An 18911-nucleotide genomic window follows, 5' to 3' on the forward strand; every position below is an offset into this window, starting at 1 on the left:
TAGATATTTTAGAATCCACTACCTCCACTGCTACTACCCTGATCCGAGACAATGGTCTCTTGCCTAGCCTCCTAGCTGACCTCCCAGCTTCTGTCCTTGACCCTCTTACGGTTTATTCCCCTCACTGTAACCCAAATGATCCCTTAGAATATGTCATTCCTAAACTTATACGCTCCAGTAGCTTCCCATTTCACCCTAAGTCAGAGTCAAACTCCAACTAATAAGGTCTACTGCATTCCTACACCATTTGTCCCATCCTGCCTTTGCTACCTTGCAACCTCCTCTCTTATACTCTCCTTGCTAACTCACTCTGATCAGTCACACTGCTTTCCTTGTGATTCCTGGCTTAGCACCTCTGCACTTGCCTGTTCCTTTTGCCTAGAATGGTCTTTCCTCAGGTATTTTCCTCACCTCCTTTAGGTTCTCGCCAAAATGTTACTTTCCCTGACCCTTCTATTAAAAATTGGAAAACGGAGTTCCCTGGCAGTCCAGTGGTTAAGACTCCATGCTTCCAATGCAGGGGGCCTGGGTTTCATCCACGGTCAGGGAACTAGATCCCACATACATGCCACAACTAAGAGTCTGCATGCCGCAATGAAGATCCTGTGTGCCACAACTAAAAAATGAATAAATACATAAATAAAAAATAAAAATAAAAATTGGAACAACCCCACCCTTGGTCGCAATTTCTTCTTTCCTTATTTTTCTCCATAGCACTTATCACAATCTGATATACTACACATTTATGTGTTTGCCCCCCACCCAACAGAATGCAAGCTCCACAGACACAGAGAATTTTGCCTGTTTTGTTCACTGCTGTTTTCAGGGCCTGGAGTAGTGCCTGGAGTGTAAGAGACACCCAACAAGTATTTCTGGAATTTACTGCATGAAGGAGATTATGATGGAGAGTACAGAAACAACAGCACTTGAAAAAAATACTTCATGGCATGCCAAGGTTTCATCTTGCCTGTAATGAGCTCCACTGCAGCATTTCCAGCAGAAAGGTGATAGGGATCAGATCTGTACAATGAAAGATCACTCTGGCTGCAGGGTGGAGCAAAGACTGGAGGGGTGGGATTGGGGGTGGAAGGAATAGTTGAGGGGCTGTTGGCAGAGATTCAAGCAAGAAAAATTGAGAGTCTGAGCAAAGACAGTGGCTATGGACATGAAGGGAAAGGGAGCAAATTTGACAGTTACTTAGGGGTAGAACAGACAGACCTTGGTGATCAATGTGATACATGGAATACAGCCCAACAGAAGACACCCTTTTATTCTCCCCAGATTTCATCCCCAGAAACTCCTTGACTGGGCCATCATGGGTCACCTGCAGCAGTCTCCAGAGATTTTTGAAAGCCTGGAGGCAGAATCCTCAGATCACATCCTGTCCTGATTCCAGGTAAGGCACCATCCAACAATGTCAAGCTCCTGAACCACCAAGAACTTACAAGTTTGGGCTCTACAAGGAACTCCTGGCTCTGTTTCCCATTTTCTCACCCACTCTGACCTGTTAAGGAGACTAAAGCAAGCAAGAACCAACAAGAAACTTAAAACCGTGTTTACGTTTTACCTCCTATGACTTACCTTAATTCAGCTTGTTCTCCCAGTGTTGACTGAAGCAGATACTTCTAATACAGAGATAAGGGCTATCCTATTGCCAGGTGATCCCCACCCAGGTGTCCTCCCTCAGGGCCCAGCTCAAGGAAGCAAGTTCTACTGAAGGCAGTTGGCCATTTGATAACAGGATTTACAGCAACCAAGATTCCCTTCCTGGCGTACTTCTTCAGAAGGTCTTGGCTCCCTAGGATGCTAAGGTCCCACTAACCGCTACAGTCGACAGAGGCTCAGCCAAAACAGAAAGCTCCAGGCCTCCCGAATTCATTCTTTACACCCAGCCGCTTAGCCAGTACCCTAGTTGGGACCGACACCAGGCTTTGGTAAGCCACACAGGGCTGGTGAACAATGGAGAGAGTGTAACATCACTCAAGTTTCAGGCCTTAACATCCACATTGCAGGCTGATGCATCCTGAGTGAAATAAGGAGTGCTGGAGCCCCTACATGAAAAGGAATGCAAGGAAAGCTGGACTGTGCTTTTAGTGTCACCGTGGACACGAGAGACAGGTAGCCAAGTACAGCAGCTGAGAAACTCCAATCCTAGTACACAAGGAGTGATGGTCTGGGTGAAGGCAGCAGGAATGGGTAGTGTAACCAGCATAGAAATCCTTCTTGATCTCTTGAGAAAATCAGACTCTGGTTCAGGGGCTAACCAAGGATTTCTTCACCATTCAGATGGGTCCCCAGACTGTAAAGATCCAAGAGCAACTGATGGAGCTCAGAGCTCTGCTGTATAGTGGTCCCTGGGAGACAGCTCTCTCCACAAAAATCACAGTTTGAGAAGCACCTGAAGTGCATGCAGACTTTTGTAAGGATTCTTAACTTGGGACCCCTTGAAATTGGATATGATTTGCAAATGTGCGTTTTTCTAGAGAGAAGGTCTTTATCTTTCATCGGATTCTCTGAGACTCAAAAAGAAAGGGACTGGAGGAGCCGGGCGTCCCGGGCGAGGGGCAGGCGGCTGTACCGGCCCAGGCAGCCGCGAGCGACGCGGCCCGGGCCCGGCCGGGGGTCGCCAGCGAGCCGCCGCCGGCTTCATTCATTCCCGCGGCTCCGCCTCCTTCCTCGGGCTCAGGCGGCGCGTCCGAGAGGATGGCATCCCCTGTGGATATGCTGGATAATTGCAGTCATGAGGAAATGGAAAATTCTGCTGAAGATTACATGTCAGATCTCAGGTGTGGGGACCCTGAAAATCCTGAATGTTTTTCTCTTCTCAATATTACAATTCCTATCAGCCTGCCAAATGTAGGCTTTGTACCTCTCTATGGTGGAGATGAGACCCAGAAAGTTCTTGCTCTTTTTGCACCCGGGGACTCACTCACAGCTGTGGCACTTTACCTTGCTGATCAGTGGTGGGCTATTGATGATATTGTGAAAACATCTGTCCCTTCCAGAGAGGGACTTAAGCAGGTGAGAACTCTTGGGGAGAGAGGGGTTCTGTATGTTCTGAATCGAATTATTTACAGAAAGCTGGAAATGGAGAGAAATGAGATCCCATTCTTGTGTCATAGCAGTACTGATTATGCTAAGATTCTGTGGAAGAAAGGAGAGGCCACTGGGTTTTATTCAGTTAAGCCTACAGGAAGCATATGTGCCTCGTTTCTTACCCAAAGCTACCAACTGCCAGTTTCTGATACAATGTTCGTAAGAAAGAAATATAGAGGCAAAGACTTTGGGCTTCATATGCTGGAGGACTTTGTTGATTCCTTTACAGAAGATGCACTTGGCTTGCGGTATCCACTGATCTCTCTCATGTACATAGCTTGCAACCAGTACTTTGAAAAATATCCAGGAGACGGGCTTCCCTGGTGGCGCAGTGGTTAAGAATCCGCCTGCCAATGCAGGGGACACGGGTTCGAACCCTGGTCCGGGAAGATCCCACATGCTGCGGAGCAACTAAGCCCGTACGCCACAACTACTGAACTTGTGCTCTAGAGCCTGCGAGCTACAACTACTAAGCCCGCGTGCCACAACTACTGAAGCCTGTGAGCCTAGAGCCCATGCTCTGCAACAAGAGAAGCCACTGCAATGAGAAGCCCGTGCACTGCAATGAAGAGTAGCCCCCGTTCACCACAACTAGAGAAAGCCCACACGCAGCAACGAAGACCCAATGCAGCCAAAAATAAATAAATAAAATAAATGTATATTAAAAAAAAATATCCAGGAGACCATGAACTGCTTTGGGAAGTTGAAGGTGTTGGACACTGGTACCAGAGAATACCAATCACCAGAGCATTACAAAGAGAAACATTTAAAATTACTGCAGTTTCTCAAAATGAAGCTAAAAGACCTGTGTCTGGAGAATATGGTCTTGCATCTGTTCCAGACTATGAAGCAGGAGCTGAAGACAGTCTGTCTAGTGAGATGCAGCTAACTATTGATTCTCTAAAAGATGCCTTTGCAAGCACTTCTGAAGGTCACGATAAAACACCTGTTTCCACTCGTACTCGAAGTAGTCATCTAAAGCGGCCAAAGACTGGAAAACAGTTTCAGGATTCTGAATTTAGTAGTTCTCAAGGGGAAGATGAAAAGACTCCCCAGACTTCACCTACAGCTTCAGTGAACAAATTGGAGTCTACTGCACGAACATCAGAGAGCTCAGAAGAATTCTTGGAAGAAGAACCCGAACAGACTGTGATTGAATTTGAGGATGAAAGTAGTGATAAAAATGTTCGACCAGCACCAGAAACCCAGCCAGGCCTGGAAAAGCAAGAAGGTGAAAAGGAATCTGAATTAGAGCCTATGAATGGTGAGATAGTGGATGATACTCTTAAGACTTCACTTGTAACAGAAGAGGAGGACTCCACTAGTGAAGTTTTAGGTGAAGAATTAAAATTGCAGTCTTTTAATTCCAGCGAAGACTCTACGAATCTTGTTCCACTGGTGGTAGAATCTTCAAAATCTCCTGAGGCTGTTGCACAGGATAAGACTTCACATGTAACTGACTCAGAAATGTTGCTAGATGAAGGCCCATCTGATGACAAGGGGCACACTGAAGAGAGGCTGCCTCTAGTTTCAAGAAAGAAAGCACATTTTGGGAGTTCAGACAATGTGGCTACTATCCCAAATGAAGAACGGTCTGACAGTGGTTTTCCAAACTGCGTGATAACTGACTTTTCTGAAGAATTGATTCCTGAAAATGTATCACCCAACACTACTGCCTTATTGGAAGACCAGGGTAGGAGGGGGTAGCCGAGCCCCGGGAAACATCTCCAGCTGTTCCTCAGAGCTCTTTAATAGAGGTTGAACTTGAAGATGTGCCATTTTCACAGAACGCAGGACAGAAGAACCAGTCAGAGGAGCAGTCTGAAGCATATTCTGAGCAACTGGATCAGTGGACACAATCAACAGAGAAGACTGTGGATAGCAGCTCAGAGGAGATAGAAGTGGAAGCGCCTGTGGTCGACAGGCGGAATTTAAGAAGAAAGGCCAAAGGGCACAAAGGACCTGCGAAGAAGAAAGCCAAGCTGACCTGAATGAGGAAGAAATGCGGATGATAGATCCTCTTCTTTGTAACGTAATTGTTGTTTTTAAAATATGGCAGTTAATAAATAGCATGGGGCACAGGACAAAAACTCCAAGTTTTCAATTTGAACTTATTTATGATGCCGCTTTTCCCTCCCCTATAGGACCTAGGATTCACCGTTCCTTTTAATTTTTCAGGCTACTTTGTGTAAATACAATTTAAAAAATTTTTATTAACATGTTTCGATTTTGGGAAACCAGATCATACCATATTTTCTTTAGCAGTTGGGGATATCCGACCATTAATATTTCAGAAAATATAAATTAAAAAATGTGAAAGTATAGGGTTTCCATCAATTGTAAGGATCACAAAAATCTTTTATACTAAGGGTTTTAATAGTAATCTTGGTGAAGGTTCTAGAAGTTTTATCTTAAATTTCAAAACTAATCACCATTTTTTAAAATGTAGGCATGCTTAAACAAAAATGTCAGTAAGTTAGGATAAATGCAACTTCAACTAAATGAGAGCACAAATTTGGAAATTTATGGTCAAAGGTTTATGAAGGTGGTATTTTGGCCTCTTAGTTCTTAGTTGTAGGTGCAATTTCTTCCTTTGACTTCAATGTCTGTGGAAAGGCACAAACAAAATCTGTTTCCAGTTCACTCTTGATAACATCTGATATTAACAGTACTGCTAGGGATTTAACTCTGGCCTGTAGGCACTCGTATAATTATTTAAAATTTCATTTGAATCTGGGGACTCTACTTTTGTCCTCACCCAGTTAACATGTACACTTTAGAAGTGTGAGAACACTTCCTAAGGCTTCTCCTTAATTCTGCCACTGCCTTTATTCTAGAATCTTCGTTATATTCCCCTCGCTTTCATCCACTTCCCTAACTCATGGAGTGATTCCTGTCAAAAGATCTTTTTGCCTGCCTGCCAGCTTATGCCCTTGGCTTCCATTTTTGGTAGGTTTGGAACTGCGCCCCACAATCTTAGACCTAGATGGCAGGAATAAGCTGCCCTAGGAGCCACAGTTACAAGAGCTTAAATCAGACTGGAGGCTTCGTTTGTCCCTTTTGGCTTGCTTGCTCTTGATTTGTTCTGTGCGGACAGGTTACAATCTAGCCTGTGTGTACACTGTGGATGCCTTTGCCTGCGCAACACAAAGGCCTTTGCCTGGGTAAACTGAAAACAAAAAACATCCTCAATTGTTTATTTTTGTATAATAATTTATTTAAAAATGAACAAAATGGTTATTCTTAGAATCCAAAGAGAATCTTAAAACAATCCTACTCTTTGGAAGTATTATGTGTACTCAAATTTTCATGTAAGTTTGAGAATGTTTTGAGGCTATTCGGATTGTTTTTAAAACTGCTTGGTCCTTACATGAAAAAAAATGTGTTATGACTTTGTGTCATTATTTGAGGTGTTAAGGATTGATGTTGAAGGTTTATTCAGTCTATGGTCAGGTGATACTAAATTTTATTTTGGGATGTTGGCATTTCAGGAAGATTTAAAGTTGAGGTAAAAATCTTTAGCAGACAAAATAGCAAACCCTCTTTATTCGTGTAAAATTTTGAATACTTGTATCCTCTACTATTTTCTTTAATTATTGGTCAGAGTTAGGCCAGATTATTCCATTCTAAATGAAAATTAAGCACTTTGGCCATTTGTTTTCCCAACAAATGCTAATCAAGTGAAAGAATAAGTATGACTAGTATTAGTGTATCTATCGAATGTTTATGCTGTTTTATACATTTTGTGAGAAATTTTTGTTAATACCACAATTAGGGAAATAAAGATTTAGTAAATTCTTAACCTTTTCATTTTTAATTTCTTAAAATAGATTTAAAAACCTAACACTTTTTTACTTGGATTCTTCATTGTTCTCTTTAAAATACTTTCTTTAAAAAGGTGTAGTTTAAGACTGAGCTCACTGACAACTCTTGATGTGTGAATATAGTTGCTGAGGTTTACAAAAAAGAAATGTTTAGTTATTCATATATGACCACTAAGGACTCGCAGTATAAATTTATACTTGTTAAACTTGTTTGGTTTAAACAGTAGGTGCATTTTAAGCAGTCTCAAAACTTTCTGTTCAGCACACAATTTTTTTCCATATTATCTCTGACAGAAAATGTTATTTTGGACTTTATAGTTGGTAGAGGAAAAAAAGTCAGGTCACATGAAAAAAACCTAACTTTCATGTTCAGTAACAATGAGTTCTATGCTCAGTGAGTGAAGTGTAGAATTTATAACAAAATTTATACTCAATAAGGAATCTAAATAAAACTTAATCACATTACTTGTACTTTTTGCAAAAGGCATTAGAAAAACTCTGAGAATGACCGAGGACTGAAATCTGATTTCAACCAGGTAGTCTAGTTGTTCAGTGTCCAGTCACATTCTATAGTCCTTTGTGAACTTTTTTCTGTTTAGAAGTCTTATTTGTGGAGAAGGGAGTTCAGTTCAGTTTGTGTAAATACATATATATTTCCTTGTGTAATATAAAGCAGACAGTTATTAGCAAAATTTTAGTTCTACTTTCAAGTTTATTCAATTGCTAGACATCACAGAAATATATTTAAGAATTTATTATAAAGTTCCTCTACAACTTTTAACAGTGAGAGGGTCTATTATGATTTTTTATAAAATCAAATAGCATGACAGAATGTCAATCTTCTACTACTTAAAATGTGTCTCTATTCATGGTGTTTCCATTCAGTGCAGAGAATTATCATGGCAAGGATAAAAACTACTAGTGATTAATGGTTCACTTTTAGCTGACCACCAGAACACCACCTAAAATGATTTCAGTGACTTTAGAAAAATATCTTGAAGGTTTATGATTGCATCGAATTGAGCCTTTACCTGGTATCTAAATACCTGCTCTTACACTCTGATTTACCCTTAGGGATTACCTTCTAAGGTTTGGTCACACCAGCAGACTGAAACAGATTTTAATGTAAATAAAGAATTTATACTAACATTACTCATCTGTGTAACAGTATTTTAGAAATTTCTGCTTCGTATGTCCACTAGTAGCAATACCGCGTTGGAAGTGTTAACCCAGTCTTTCATGGGTGTGGTTAGTTACAAATGTTTATGCTTCTGTTTGCATACTTAGTATCAAGCTTTATTTGTACAAGATAGTTTAACTTGCTTATTTTTGGTTGTGAAATATAAGCAAACCTCAGTTCTGTATCCAGTGCTTACCTTTAGTCGATTTTTTTTCTTTCACCCTCCAAAACTTGTCATTCACACATTCCCCATTTCTATTAGCGGCAAAATCATTTGTTAAAATCTAATTGTAAGGAAGGTTCTGCTTCTGTTATCCTGAAGTAATTGTATCATACTGGATAGTAATTCCCAAGGAACTAGCCTTTCTTTTCCTTAGTGTCTGTGTGTTCTAAAACTTCTAAATCTACAATTTAGAAAAGATGTTACATTATTCAGAATAGCAAGACTTACTCAAGTACTTACGGTTGTTTTCTTGGCAGTTTCCTTTTTCTAATTTTTTTTTTTAATTTTTAACAGTAGTAATTAAACCTATATTTTGTGATTGTTTCCTGGTCTGTGTTTTGAAATTCCTTCCCTTTTCCCTAATTTCATTGCTGAAGATGTGTTTAGATATTGAATTTGTTTAGACACTGATTTTGTTTAAGGCACAATTAATCACATTGGTTGTACTTTCAAGACAGACTTAAAAAAATAAACAGAATTGAAAACAAAAACAACAAAAAAAGAAAGGGACTGGATCTGTACAACCTTAACTGCACTTTCCAAAATGGCAGCATTAGCCACATTTCAAGTGTTCAATGTCCACAAGTGGTAGTTGCCACTGTATTTGTGTAAAAACATTCCTCACCACAGAAAGTTCTATTGGACAGTGCTGCCTTAAAGAAATGGTCCATAGTCATGTAGGAAGGTAACATTACCTGATGAGTAAGCCTGGGCTTTGAACACAGACCTGGGGTTGAGTCCATATTTTGCCACTATAAACCATGTAACTGTGGTTACATTATTTAGCTTCTCCAAACCTCTATTCCATCATCTGGAAATTATGAAATTTACCTCCTAAGGCCATGGCAAAGACAATGTGATAACCCAAATAAGTGTGAAGTATAGTACCTGGTTTGTTGCAAGCTCTGAAGGAGCAGTAGCTACAATGATCTTCTTTCATAACCTTCACGCTCCATAATTCCTTTTTGGAAATGCCCTCTGTTCTGGATACCCTGAGTTTTCGATTAATTACCTATTTCTTTTTTTTTTTTTTTGGCTGTGCCACACAGCATAGGGGATCTTAGTTCCCCGACCAGGGATTGAACCCACACCCCCTGCATTGGGAGCGTGAAGTCTTAACCACTGGACTGCCAGGGAAGTCCCATGAATACCTATTTCTTAACGACTGCTTCCAGCCAGCCTTTCCAGAAGTTCTTCCTAACTGACTTATGAATCACAAATTAAAGAGGCTAACATCTGTAGTATTACACGTAAGGAAGGAGGTGGGATGGCTACTTGTACTGAGGACTGTGTGAGGTGCTTCATTAATCATTAAGACCACTGTGTTTGGGACTTCCCTGGTGGCACAGTGGTTAAGAATCTGCCTGCCAATGCAGGGGACAAGGGTTTGATCCCTGGTCCAGGAAGATTCCACATGCCATGTAGCAACTAAGCCCATGCGCCACAACTACTGAGACTGTGCTCTAGAGCCCGCGAGCCACCACTACTGAAGCCCACGTGCCACAACTACTGAAGTCTGCGCGCCTAGAGCCCGTGCTCTGCAACAAGAGAAGCCACCGCGATGAGAAGCCTGTGCACCGCAACAAAGAGTAGCCCCTACTCGCTGCAACTAGAGAAAGCCCGTGCACAGCAACGAAGACCCAACACAACCAAAAAAAAAAGATCACTGTATTTGTCACAGAATTATATGCAAATGCAATAAGGAAAAACTGGAAACAATCTAAACGTCTGTCAATAGAATCCTGGAATACTGGCATATGATAAATCCATTCAAAGTAATGTCTCCCATAAATATGTGTTGAGATGGGTAAATGCTCACAATATAATGTGAGTGAAAAAAGCAGATCTAACCCCCACGACCCAGCCTCCATTAGAGACACCTGTATAAACGTGTGCCAGGAGACATGTCAAGAATATTCAGTCATAGTTCCAAACTATGAACAACTCAAATGTCCATTAACATGAGCATGGACAAATTGTGGCATATTTACACATGGAATATTACACAGTAATTTAAAAAAACCCCATAACTGTATGTAACAATGTGATGAAACTTACAAGGATAGGGCTTCCCTGGTGGCGCAGTGGTTGAGAATCTGCCTGCCAATGCAGGGGACACGGGTTCGAGCCCTGGTCTGGGAAGATCCCACATGCCGTGGAGCAACTGGGCCCGTGAGCCACAACTACTGAGCCTGCGCGTCTGGAGCCTGTGCTCCACAACAAGAGAGGCCGCAACAGTGAGAGGCCCGCGCACCACGATGAAGAGTGGCCCCCAGGAGGAAGAACCAAGATGGCGGAGTAGAAGGACGTGCTGTCACTCCCTCTTGCGAGAACACCAGAATCACAACTAGCTGCTGGACAATCATCAACAGGAGGACACTGGAACTGACCAAAAAAGATACCCCACATCCAAAGACAAAGGAGAAGCCACAATGAGATGGTAGGAGGGGCGCAATCAGAGTAAAACCAAATCCCATAACTGGTGGGTGGGTGACTCACAGACTGGCAAACACTTATACCGCATAAGTCCACCCATGGGAGTGAAGGTTCTGAGCCCCATGTCAGGCTTCCCAACCTGGGGGTCCTGCAACGGGAGGAGGAATTCATAGAGAATCAGACTTTGAAGCCTAGTGGGAATTGATTGCAGGACTTCGACAGGACTGGGGGAAACAGAGTCCCCACTCTTGGAGGGCACACACAAAATAGTGTGCGCATTGGAACCCAGCAGAAGGAGCAGTGACCCCGGGGGAGACTGAACCAGACCTACCTGCTAGTGTTGGAAGGTCTCCTGCAGAGGTGGGAGGTGGCTCTGTTTCACCGTGGGGACAAGGACACTGGCAGCAGAAGTTCTAGGAAGTACTCCTTGGCGTGAGTCCTCCCAGAGTCTGTCATTAGCCCCACCAAAGAGCCCAGGTAGGTTCCAGTGTTGGGTTGCCTCAGGCAAAACAACCAACAGGGAGGGAACCCAGCCCCACCCATCAACAGTCAAGTGGATTAAAGTTTTACTGAGCTCTGACCACCACAGCAACAGTCAGCTCTACCCACCACCACAGCCTCCCATCAAGCCTCTTAGATAGCCTCAACCACCAGAGGGCAGACAGCAGAAGCAAGAAAAACTACAATCCTGCAGCCTGTGGAACAAAAACCACATTCACAGAAAGTTAGACAAGATGAAAAGGCAGAGGGCTATATACCAGATGAAGGAACAAGAAAAAAACCCAGAAAAACAACTAAATGAAGTGGAGATAGGCAACCTTCCAGAAAAAGAATTCAGAATAATGATAGTGAAGATGATCCAGGACCTCGGAATAAGAATGGAGGCAAAGATCGAGAAGATGCAAGAAATGTTTAACAAAGACCTAGAAGAATTAAAGAACAAAAAAACAGAGATGAATAATACAATAACTGAAATGAAAACTACACTAGAAGGAATCAGTAGCAGAATGACTGAGGCAGAAGAACGGATAAGTGACCTGGAAGACAGAATGGTGGAATTCACTGCTGTGGAACAGACTAAAGAAAAAAGAATGAAAAGACATGAAGACAGCCTAAGAGACCTCTGGGACAACATTAAACGCAACAACATTAGCATTATAGGGGTCCCAGAAGGAGAAGAGAGAGAGAAAGGACCAGAGAAAATATCTGAAGACATTATAGTCGAAAACTTCCCTAACATGGGAAAGGAAATAGCCACCCAAGTACAGGAAGCACAGAGAGTCCCATACAGGATAAACCCAAGGAGAAACACGCCGAGACACATAGTAATCACATTGGCAAAAATTAAAGACAAAGAAAAATTATTGAAAGCAGCAAGGGAAAAACAACAAATAACGTACAAGGGAACTCCCATAAGGTTAACAGCTGATTTCTCAGCAGAAACTCCACAAGCCAGAAGGGAGTGGCATGATATACTTAAAGTGATGAAAGGGAAGAACCTACAACCAAGATTACTCTACCTGGCAAGGATCTCATTTAGATTTGATGGAGAAATCAAAAGCTTTACAGACAAGCAAAAGCTAAGAGAATTCAGCACCACCAAACCAGCTCTACAACAAATGCTAAAGGAACTTCTCTAAGTGGGAAACACAAGAGAAGAAAAGGACCTACAAAAACAAACCCAAAACAATTAAGAAAATGGTCATAGGAACATACATATCAATAATCACCTTAAACGTGAATGGATTAAATGCTCCAATCAAAAGACACAGGCTTGCTGAATGGATACAAAAACAAGACCCATATATATGTTGTCTACAAGAGACCCACTTCAGACCTAGGGACACATACAGACTGAAAGTGAGGGGATGGAAAAAGATATTCCATGCAAATGGAAATCAGAAGAAAGCCGGAGTAGCTATACTCATATCAGATAAAATAGATTTTAAAATAAAGAATGTTACAAGACACAAGGAAGGACACTACATAATGATCAAGGGATCAATCCAAGAAGAAGATATAACAATTATAAATATATATGCACCCAACATAGGAGCACCTCAATACATAAGGCAACTGCTAACAGCTATAAAAGAGGAAATCGACAGTAACACAATAATAGTGGGGGACTTTAACACCTCATTTACACCAATGGACAGATCATCCAAAATGAAAATAAATAAGGAAACAGAAGCTTTAAATGACACAATAGACCAGATAGATTAAATTGATATTTATAGGACATTCCATCCAAAAACAGCAGATTACACTTTCTTCTCAAGTGCACACGGAACATTCTCCAGGATAGATCACATCTTGGGTCACAAATCAAGCCTCAGTAAATTTAAGAAAATTGAAATCATATCAAGCATCTTTTCTGACCACAACGCTATGAGATTAGAAATGAATTACAGGGAAAAAAATGTGAAAAGCACAAACACATGGAGGCTAAACAATACGTTACTAAATAACCAAGAGATCACTGAAGAAATCAAAGAGGAAATCAAAAAATACCTAGAGACAAATGAAAATGAAAACACGACGATCCAAAACCTATGGGATGCAGCAAAAGCAGTTCTAAGAGGGAAGTTTATAGCTATACAAGCCTACCTAAAGAAACAAGAAAAATCTCAAGTAAACAATCTAACCTTACACCTAAAGGAACTAGAGAAAGAAGAACAAACAAAACCCAAGGTTAGCAGAAGGAAAGAAATCATAAAGATCAGAGTGGAAATAAATGAAATAGAAACAAAGAAAACAATAGTGAAGATCAATAAAACTAAAAGCTGGTTTTTTGAGAAGATAAACAAAATTGATAAGCCATTAGCCAGACTCATCAAGAAAAAGAGGGAGAGGACTCAAATCAATAAAATCAGAAATGAAAAAGGAGAAGTTACAACAGACACCGCAGAAATACAAAGCATCCTAAGAGACTACTACAAGCAACTTTATGCCAATAAAATGGACAACCTGGAAGAAATGGACAAATTCTTAGAAAGGTATAACCTTCCAAGACTGAACCAGGAAGAAACAGAAAATATGAACAGACCAATCACAAGTAATTAAAAATCTTCCAACAAACAAAAGTCCAGGACCAGATGGCTTCACAGGTGAATTCTATCAAACATTTAGAGAAGAGCTAACACCCATCCTTCTCAAACTCTTCCAAAAAATTGCAGAGGAAGGAACACTCCCAAACTCATTCTATGAGGCCACCATCACCCTGATACCAAAACCAGACAAAGATACTACAAAAAAAGAAAATTACAGACCAATATCACTGATGAATATAGATGCAAAAATCCTCAACAAAATACTAGCAAACAGAATCCAACAACACATTAAAAGGATCATACACCACAATCAAGTGGGATTTATCCCAGGGATGCAAGGATTCTTCAATATATGCAAATCAATCACTGTGATACACCATATTAACAAATTGAAGAATAAAAACCACATGATCATCTCAATAGATGCAGAAAAAGCTTTTGACAAAATTCAACACCCATTTATGATAAAAACTCTCCAGAAAGTGGGCATAGAGGGAACCTATCTCAACATAATAAAGGCCATATATGACAAACCCACAGCAAACATCATCAAAAACTGAAAGCATTTCCTCTAAGATCAGGAACAAGACAAGGATGTCCACTCTCACCACTATTATTCAACATAGTTTTGGAAGTCTTAGCCACGGCAATCAGAGAAGAAAAAGAAATAAAAGGAATACAAATTGGAAAAGAAGAAGTAAAACTGTCACTGTTTGCAGATGACATGATACTATATATAGAGAATCCTAAAACTGCCACCAGAAAACTACTAGAGCTAATCAATGAATTTGGTAAAGTTGCAGGATACAAAATTAATACACAGAAATCTCTTGCATTCCTTTACAGTAATGATGAAAAATCTGAAAGAGAAATTATGGAAACACTTCCATTTACCATTTCAACAAAAAGAATAAAATACCTAGGAATAAACCTACCTAGGGAGACAAAAGACCTGTATGCAGAAAACTATAAGACACTGATGAAAGAAATTAAAGATGATACCAACAGATGGAGAAATATACCATGTTCTTGGATTGGAAGAATCAACATTGTGAAAATGACTATACTACCCAAAGCAATCTACAGATTCAATGCAATCCCTATCAAATTACCAATGGCATTTTTTACGGAACTAGAACAAATCATCTTAAAATTTGTATGGAGACACAAAAGACCCCGAATAGCCAAAGCAGTCTTGAGGGAAAAAAACGGAGCTGGAGGAATCAGACTCCCTGACTTCAGACTATACTACAAAGCTACAGTAATCAAGACAATATGGTACTGGCACAAAAACAGAAACATAGATCAATGGAACAAGAGAGAAAGCCCAGAGATAAACCCACGCACCTATGGTCAACTAATCTATGAAAAGGAGGCAAAGATATACAATGGAGAAAAGACAGTCAATAAGTGGTGCTGGGAAAACTGGACAGCTACATGTAAGAGAATGAAATTAGAATACTCCCTAACACCATACACAAAAATAAACTCAAAATGGATTAGAGACCTAAATGTAAGACTGGACACTATAAAACTCTTAGAGGAGGGCTTCCCTGGTGGCGCAGTGGTTGAGAATCTGCCTGCCAATGCAGGGGACACGGGTTCGAGCCCTAGTCTGGGAAGATCCCACATGCCGCGGAGCGACTAAGCCCGTGAGCCACAATTGCTGAGCCTGCGCGTCTGGAGCCTGTGCTCCGCAACGGGAGAGGCCACGATAGTGAGAGGCCCGCGCACCACAATGAAGAGTGGTCCCCACTTGCCGCAACTAGAGAAAGCCCTCACACAGAAACGAAGACCCAACACAGCCATAAATAAATAAATAAATAAATAAAATAAATAAAAAAAAAAACTCTTAGAGGAAAACATAGGAAGAACACTCTTTGACATAAATCACAGCAAGATCTTTTTTGATCTACCTCCTAGAGTAATGGAAATAAAAACAAAAATAAACAAATGGGACCTAATGAAACTTCAAAGCTTTTGCACAGCAAAGGAAACCATAAACAAGACAAAAAGACGACCTTCAGAATGGGAGAAAATATTTGCAAATGAATCAACGGACAAAAGATTAATCTCCAAAATATATAAACAGCTCATTCAGCTCAATATTAAAGAAACAAGCAACCCAATCCAAAAATGGGCAGAAGACCTAAATAGACATTTCTCCAAAGAAGACATACAGATGGCCAAGAAGCACATGAAAAGCTGCTCAACATCACTAATTATTAGAGAAATGCAAATCAAAACTACAATGAGGTATCACCTCATACCAGTTAGAATGGGCATCATCAGAAAATCTACAAACAACAAATGCTGGAGAGGGTGTGGAGAAAAGGGAACCCTCTTGCACTGTTGGTGGGAATGTAAATTGATACAGCCACCATGGAGAACAGTATGGAGGTTCCTTAAAAAACTAAAAATAGAATTACCATATGATCCAGCAATCCCACTACTGGGCATATACCCAGAGAAAACCGTAATTCAAAAAGACACATGCACCCCAATGTTCATTGCAGCACTATTTACAATAGCCAGGTCATGGAAGCAACCTAAATGCTCATCGACAGACGAATGGATAAAGAAGTTGTGGTACGTATATACAATGGAATATTACTCAGCCATAAAAAGAAACGAAATTGAGTCATTTGTTGAGAAGTGGATGGATCTAGAGACTGTCATACAGAGTGAAGTAAGTCAGAAAGAGAAAAACAAATATCGTATATTAACGCATGTATGTGGAACCTAGCAAAATGGTACAGATGAACCGGTTTGCAGGGCAGAAGTTGAGACACAGATGTAGAGAACAAACGTATGTACACCAAGGGGGGATAACCGTGGTGGGGTGGGGATGGTGGTGAGCTGAATTGGGCGATTGGGATTGACATGTATACACTGATGTGTATAAAATTGATGACTGATAAAAAAAAAAGAAAAAAAGAACCTATACTGAATAGCACAGGGAACTCTATTCAATACTCTGTAATGGAAATATGGAAACAGAATCTAAAAAAGAGTGGATATATGTGTATGTAAAACTGACTCACTTTGCTGTACATCAGAAACTAACACAACATTGTAAATCAAGTATACTCCAATTAAAAAATTAATTAAAAAAAAAAGAGTGGCCCCTGCTTGCCGCAACTAGAGAAAGCCCTCGCACAGAAACGAAGACCCAACACAGCCAAAAATAAATTTAAAAAAAAAACAAAACTACAAGGATAAAATGAAATGAAAAAAGCAAATCTCAAAAGAATGCATGTGCTATAATTCTACCTAGAAAGAGGTCAAATTGGGGAAAATTCAATTGTACTGCTTAAGGTGATAAACTATATGGAAGAATAAGGAGCTGCTTACCTCGGAAGTGGTCACCTCTGAATGATGAGGGAAGCGGGAGGGCGTGAGAGTGAAGGGATACTGAGGCAGCTTTGGCAATGTTCTGTTTTTTGGGTGTTTTTTTTTGGAGTGGTAGTTCCTTTATATTATTTGTTAAATTGTACCTTTACACCTTAATTTTAATTTCATAATTTAAAATGTTTTAAAGACTACGGAAAAACAAATACAAAACTATATTTTCAGTGTGATCCCAATTATACAGATTTCTGCAGGTATGGGAAAAACGATCAATGGTGCTCTTCTCTCGGCAGCAAAATGTAAAGAGATTTGTGTTGTCTTCTTTATACATTTTGTATTTTTCAAATTTTTTATAATTAACAAGTATTACTTTTATAGTAAGAATAAAAGCAGAACTAGCAACTGCCCAGTTTTGCTCTTCAATTTACGTCTCTGCAATGGAGTCACTTCGAGGAAGAGAAATTTCTCTTCCACCTGCTAGAGAGAAACAGGAAGGGAGAGAAGGCCACACGACTGAAATCAATATAAGGCACCACCACAGGTCTGGTTATTTGTGCTTATGATAAGGCCTCAGGGGGCTCAGCTGATGGAAACCAGCAGATATACTGCCTAGATTATCCCAGAACTCACACAACTCTGCCTGTTCTCTTTCAAGGCCTTGGAAAATAAGCCAACAGATGAGAAAGAAAAAAAGAGGTGTTATTATGATTCTATAATAACTACCACTTTTAAACTCATTATTGTCATAATATTGTGTTAGGGGTGTTATATGCATGAATCCAATCCTAACATTCACAAGAATTCCATTAGGTAAACATATATTTTACACTATTTTACACCTTATTTTACAGTGATATTCTAGGGCTCAGAGAGGTGGAATGACTTGCCCAGATGCCTGACTCCAAAATCAGTCACTTTTACACTCCACCACAATTTACCTTTACTCCTGTACATGTTGTAAAGAGTTTCCTCATCTTTTTTTTCCTTTCTCATAGCCAAGATGAGCCGAGTGAAATGTTGGTTCTATTTTCCCCAGGGAGTGACAGTTCATTTAATTCCAACAATAAACTCGCCTCCAGGAAGAAAGGACTTTATAAAGGTCTGTGTGAATTACACAGTGATTATGAAGTTAATAATGTGACAAATCCAGTGGCTGAATCTATGACTACCTGACATAGTCCAAGAATATACAGTGTAAGAGGCTCTTTGCCGCCCATGAAAGAGAAGTCAGTTTGTGCCTGTGCTACACTATAGGCGACTTCTCTTCTGGATCTCCATTCTCTATGAAAGGGAGTAAACATTTATCGAATGGTTTCTGAATTAATCAGTGTCCTGGAAGCTATACAGGCTATATTTCGGGGCTGACTCAAGGCTTGGGAATTCTGGTGTGTTGCTTTATATAATCTGGCCTTTGACCTGAAGACTTCCCTTTAGTGATCTGCATATTTTCACCAGTACAATCATCCCTTCCTCCGTATCTGCAAGGGAACTGGTTCCAGGACCCTCGCTGATACCATGCTCAAGTCCCTTATATAAAATGGTGTAGTATATGCATATAACCTATACACATCCTCCTGTATACTTTAAATCATCTCGAGATTACTTGTAATACAATGTAAATGTTATGTAAATAGTTGTAAATACACTGTAAATGCTATATTAATAATTGCCTGTGCCTGGCAAATTCCAGTTTTGCTATTTGGAACTTACTGGAAAAAATTTTTTTTCCAAACATTTTCGATCGAAGT

General features: G+C 40.3%; 1 protein-coding gene and 1 pseudogene across 2 annotated transcripts in view; one reads left to right on the forward strand and one right to left on the reverse strand.

The window, feature by feature from the left end:
- Positions 1-18911, reverse strand: part of LOC309617546 (large ribosomal subunit protein eL31 pseudogene) — a 92467-nt pseudogene that overhangs the window by 27922 nt on the left and 45634 nt on the right. The window lies entirely within an intron of this gene.
- LOC309617550 (soluble lamin-associated protein of 75 kDa-like) lies at positions 1583-5186 on the forward strand. Its single transcript, XM_082370022.1, is given in 3 exon segments — positions 1583-3427; positions 3776-4789; positions 4792-5186. Coding segments are annotated over 3 exon segments (2034 nt in total). The 5' UTR covers positions 1583-2703; the 3' UTR covers positions 5088-5186.

Source organism: Balaenoptera borealis, assembly GCF_965194805.1.
Source record: "Balaenoptera borealis genome assembly, chromosome: 19".
NCBI classification, from domain to species: Eukaryota; Metazoa; Chordata; class Mammalia; order Artiodactyla; family Balaenopteridae; genus Balaenoptera; species Balaenoptera borealis.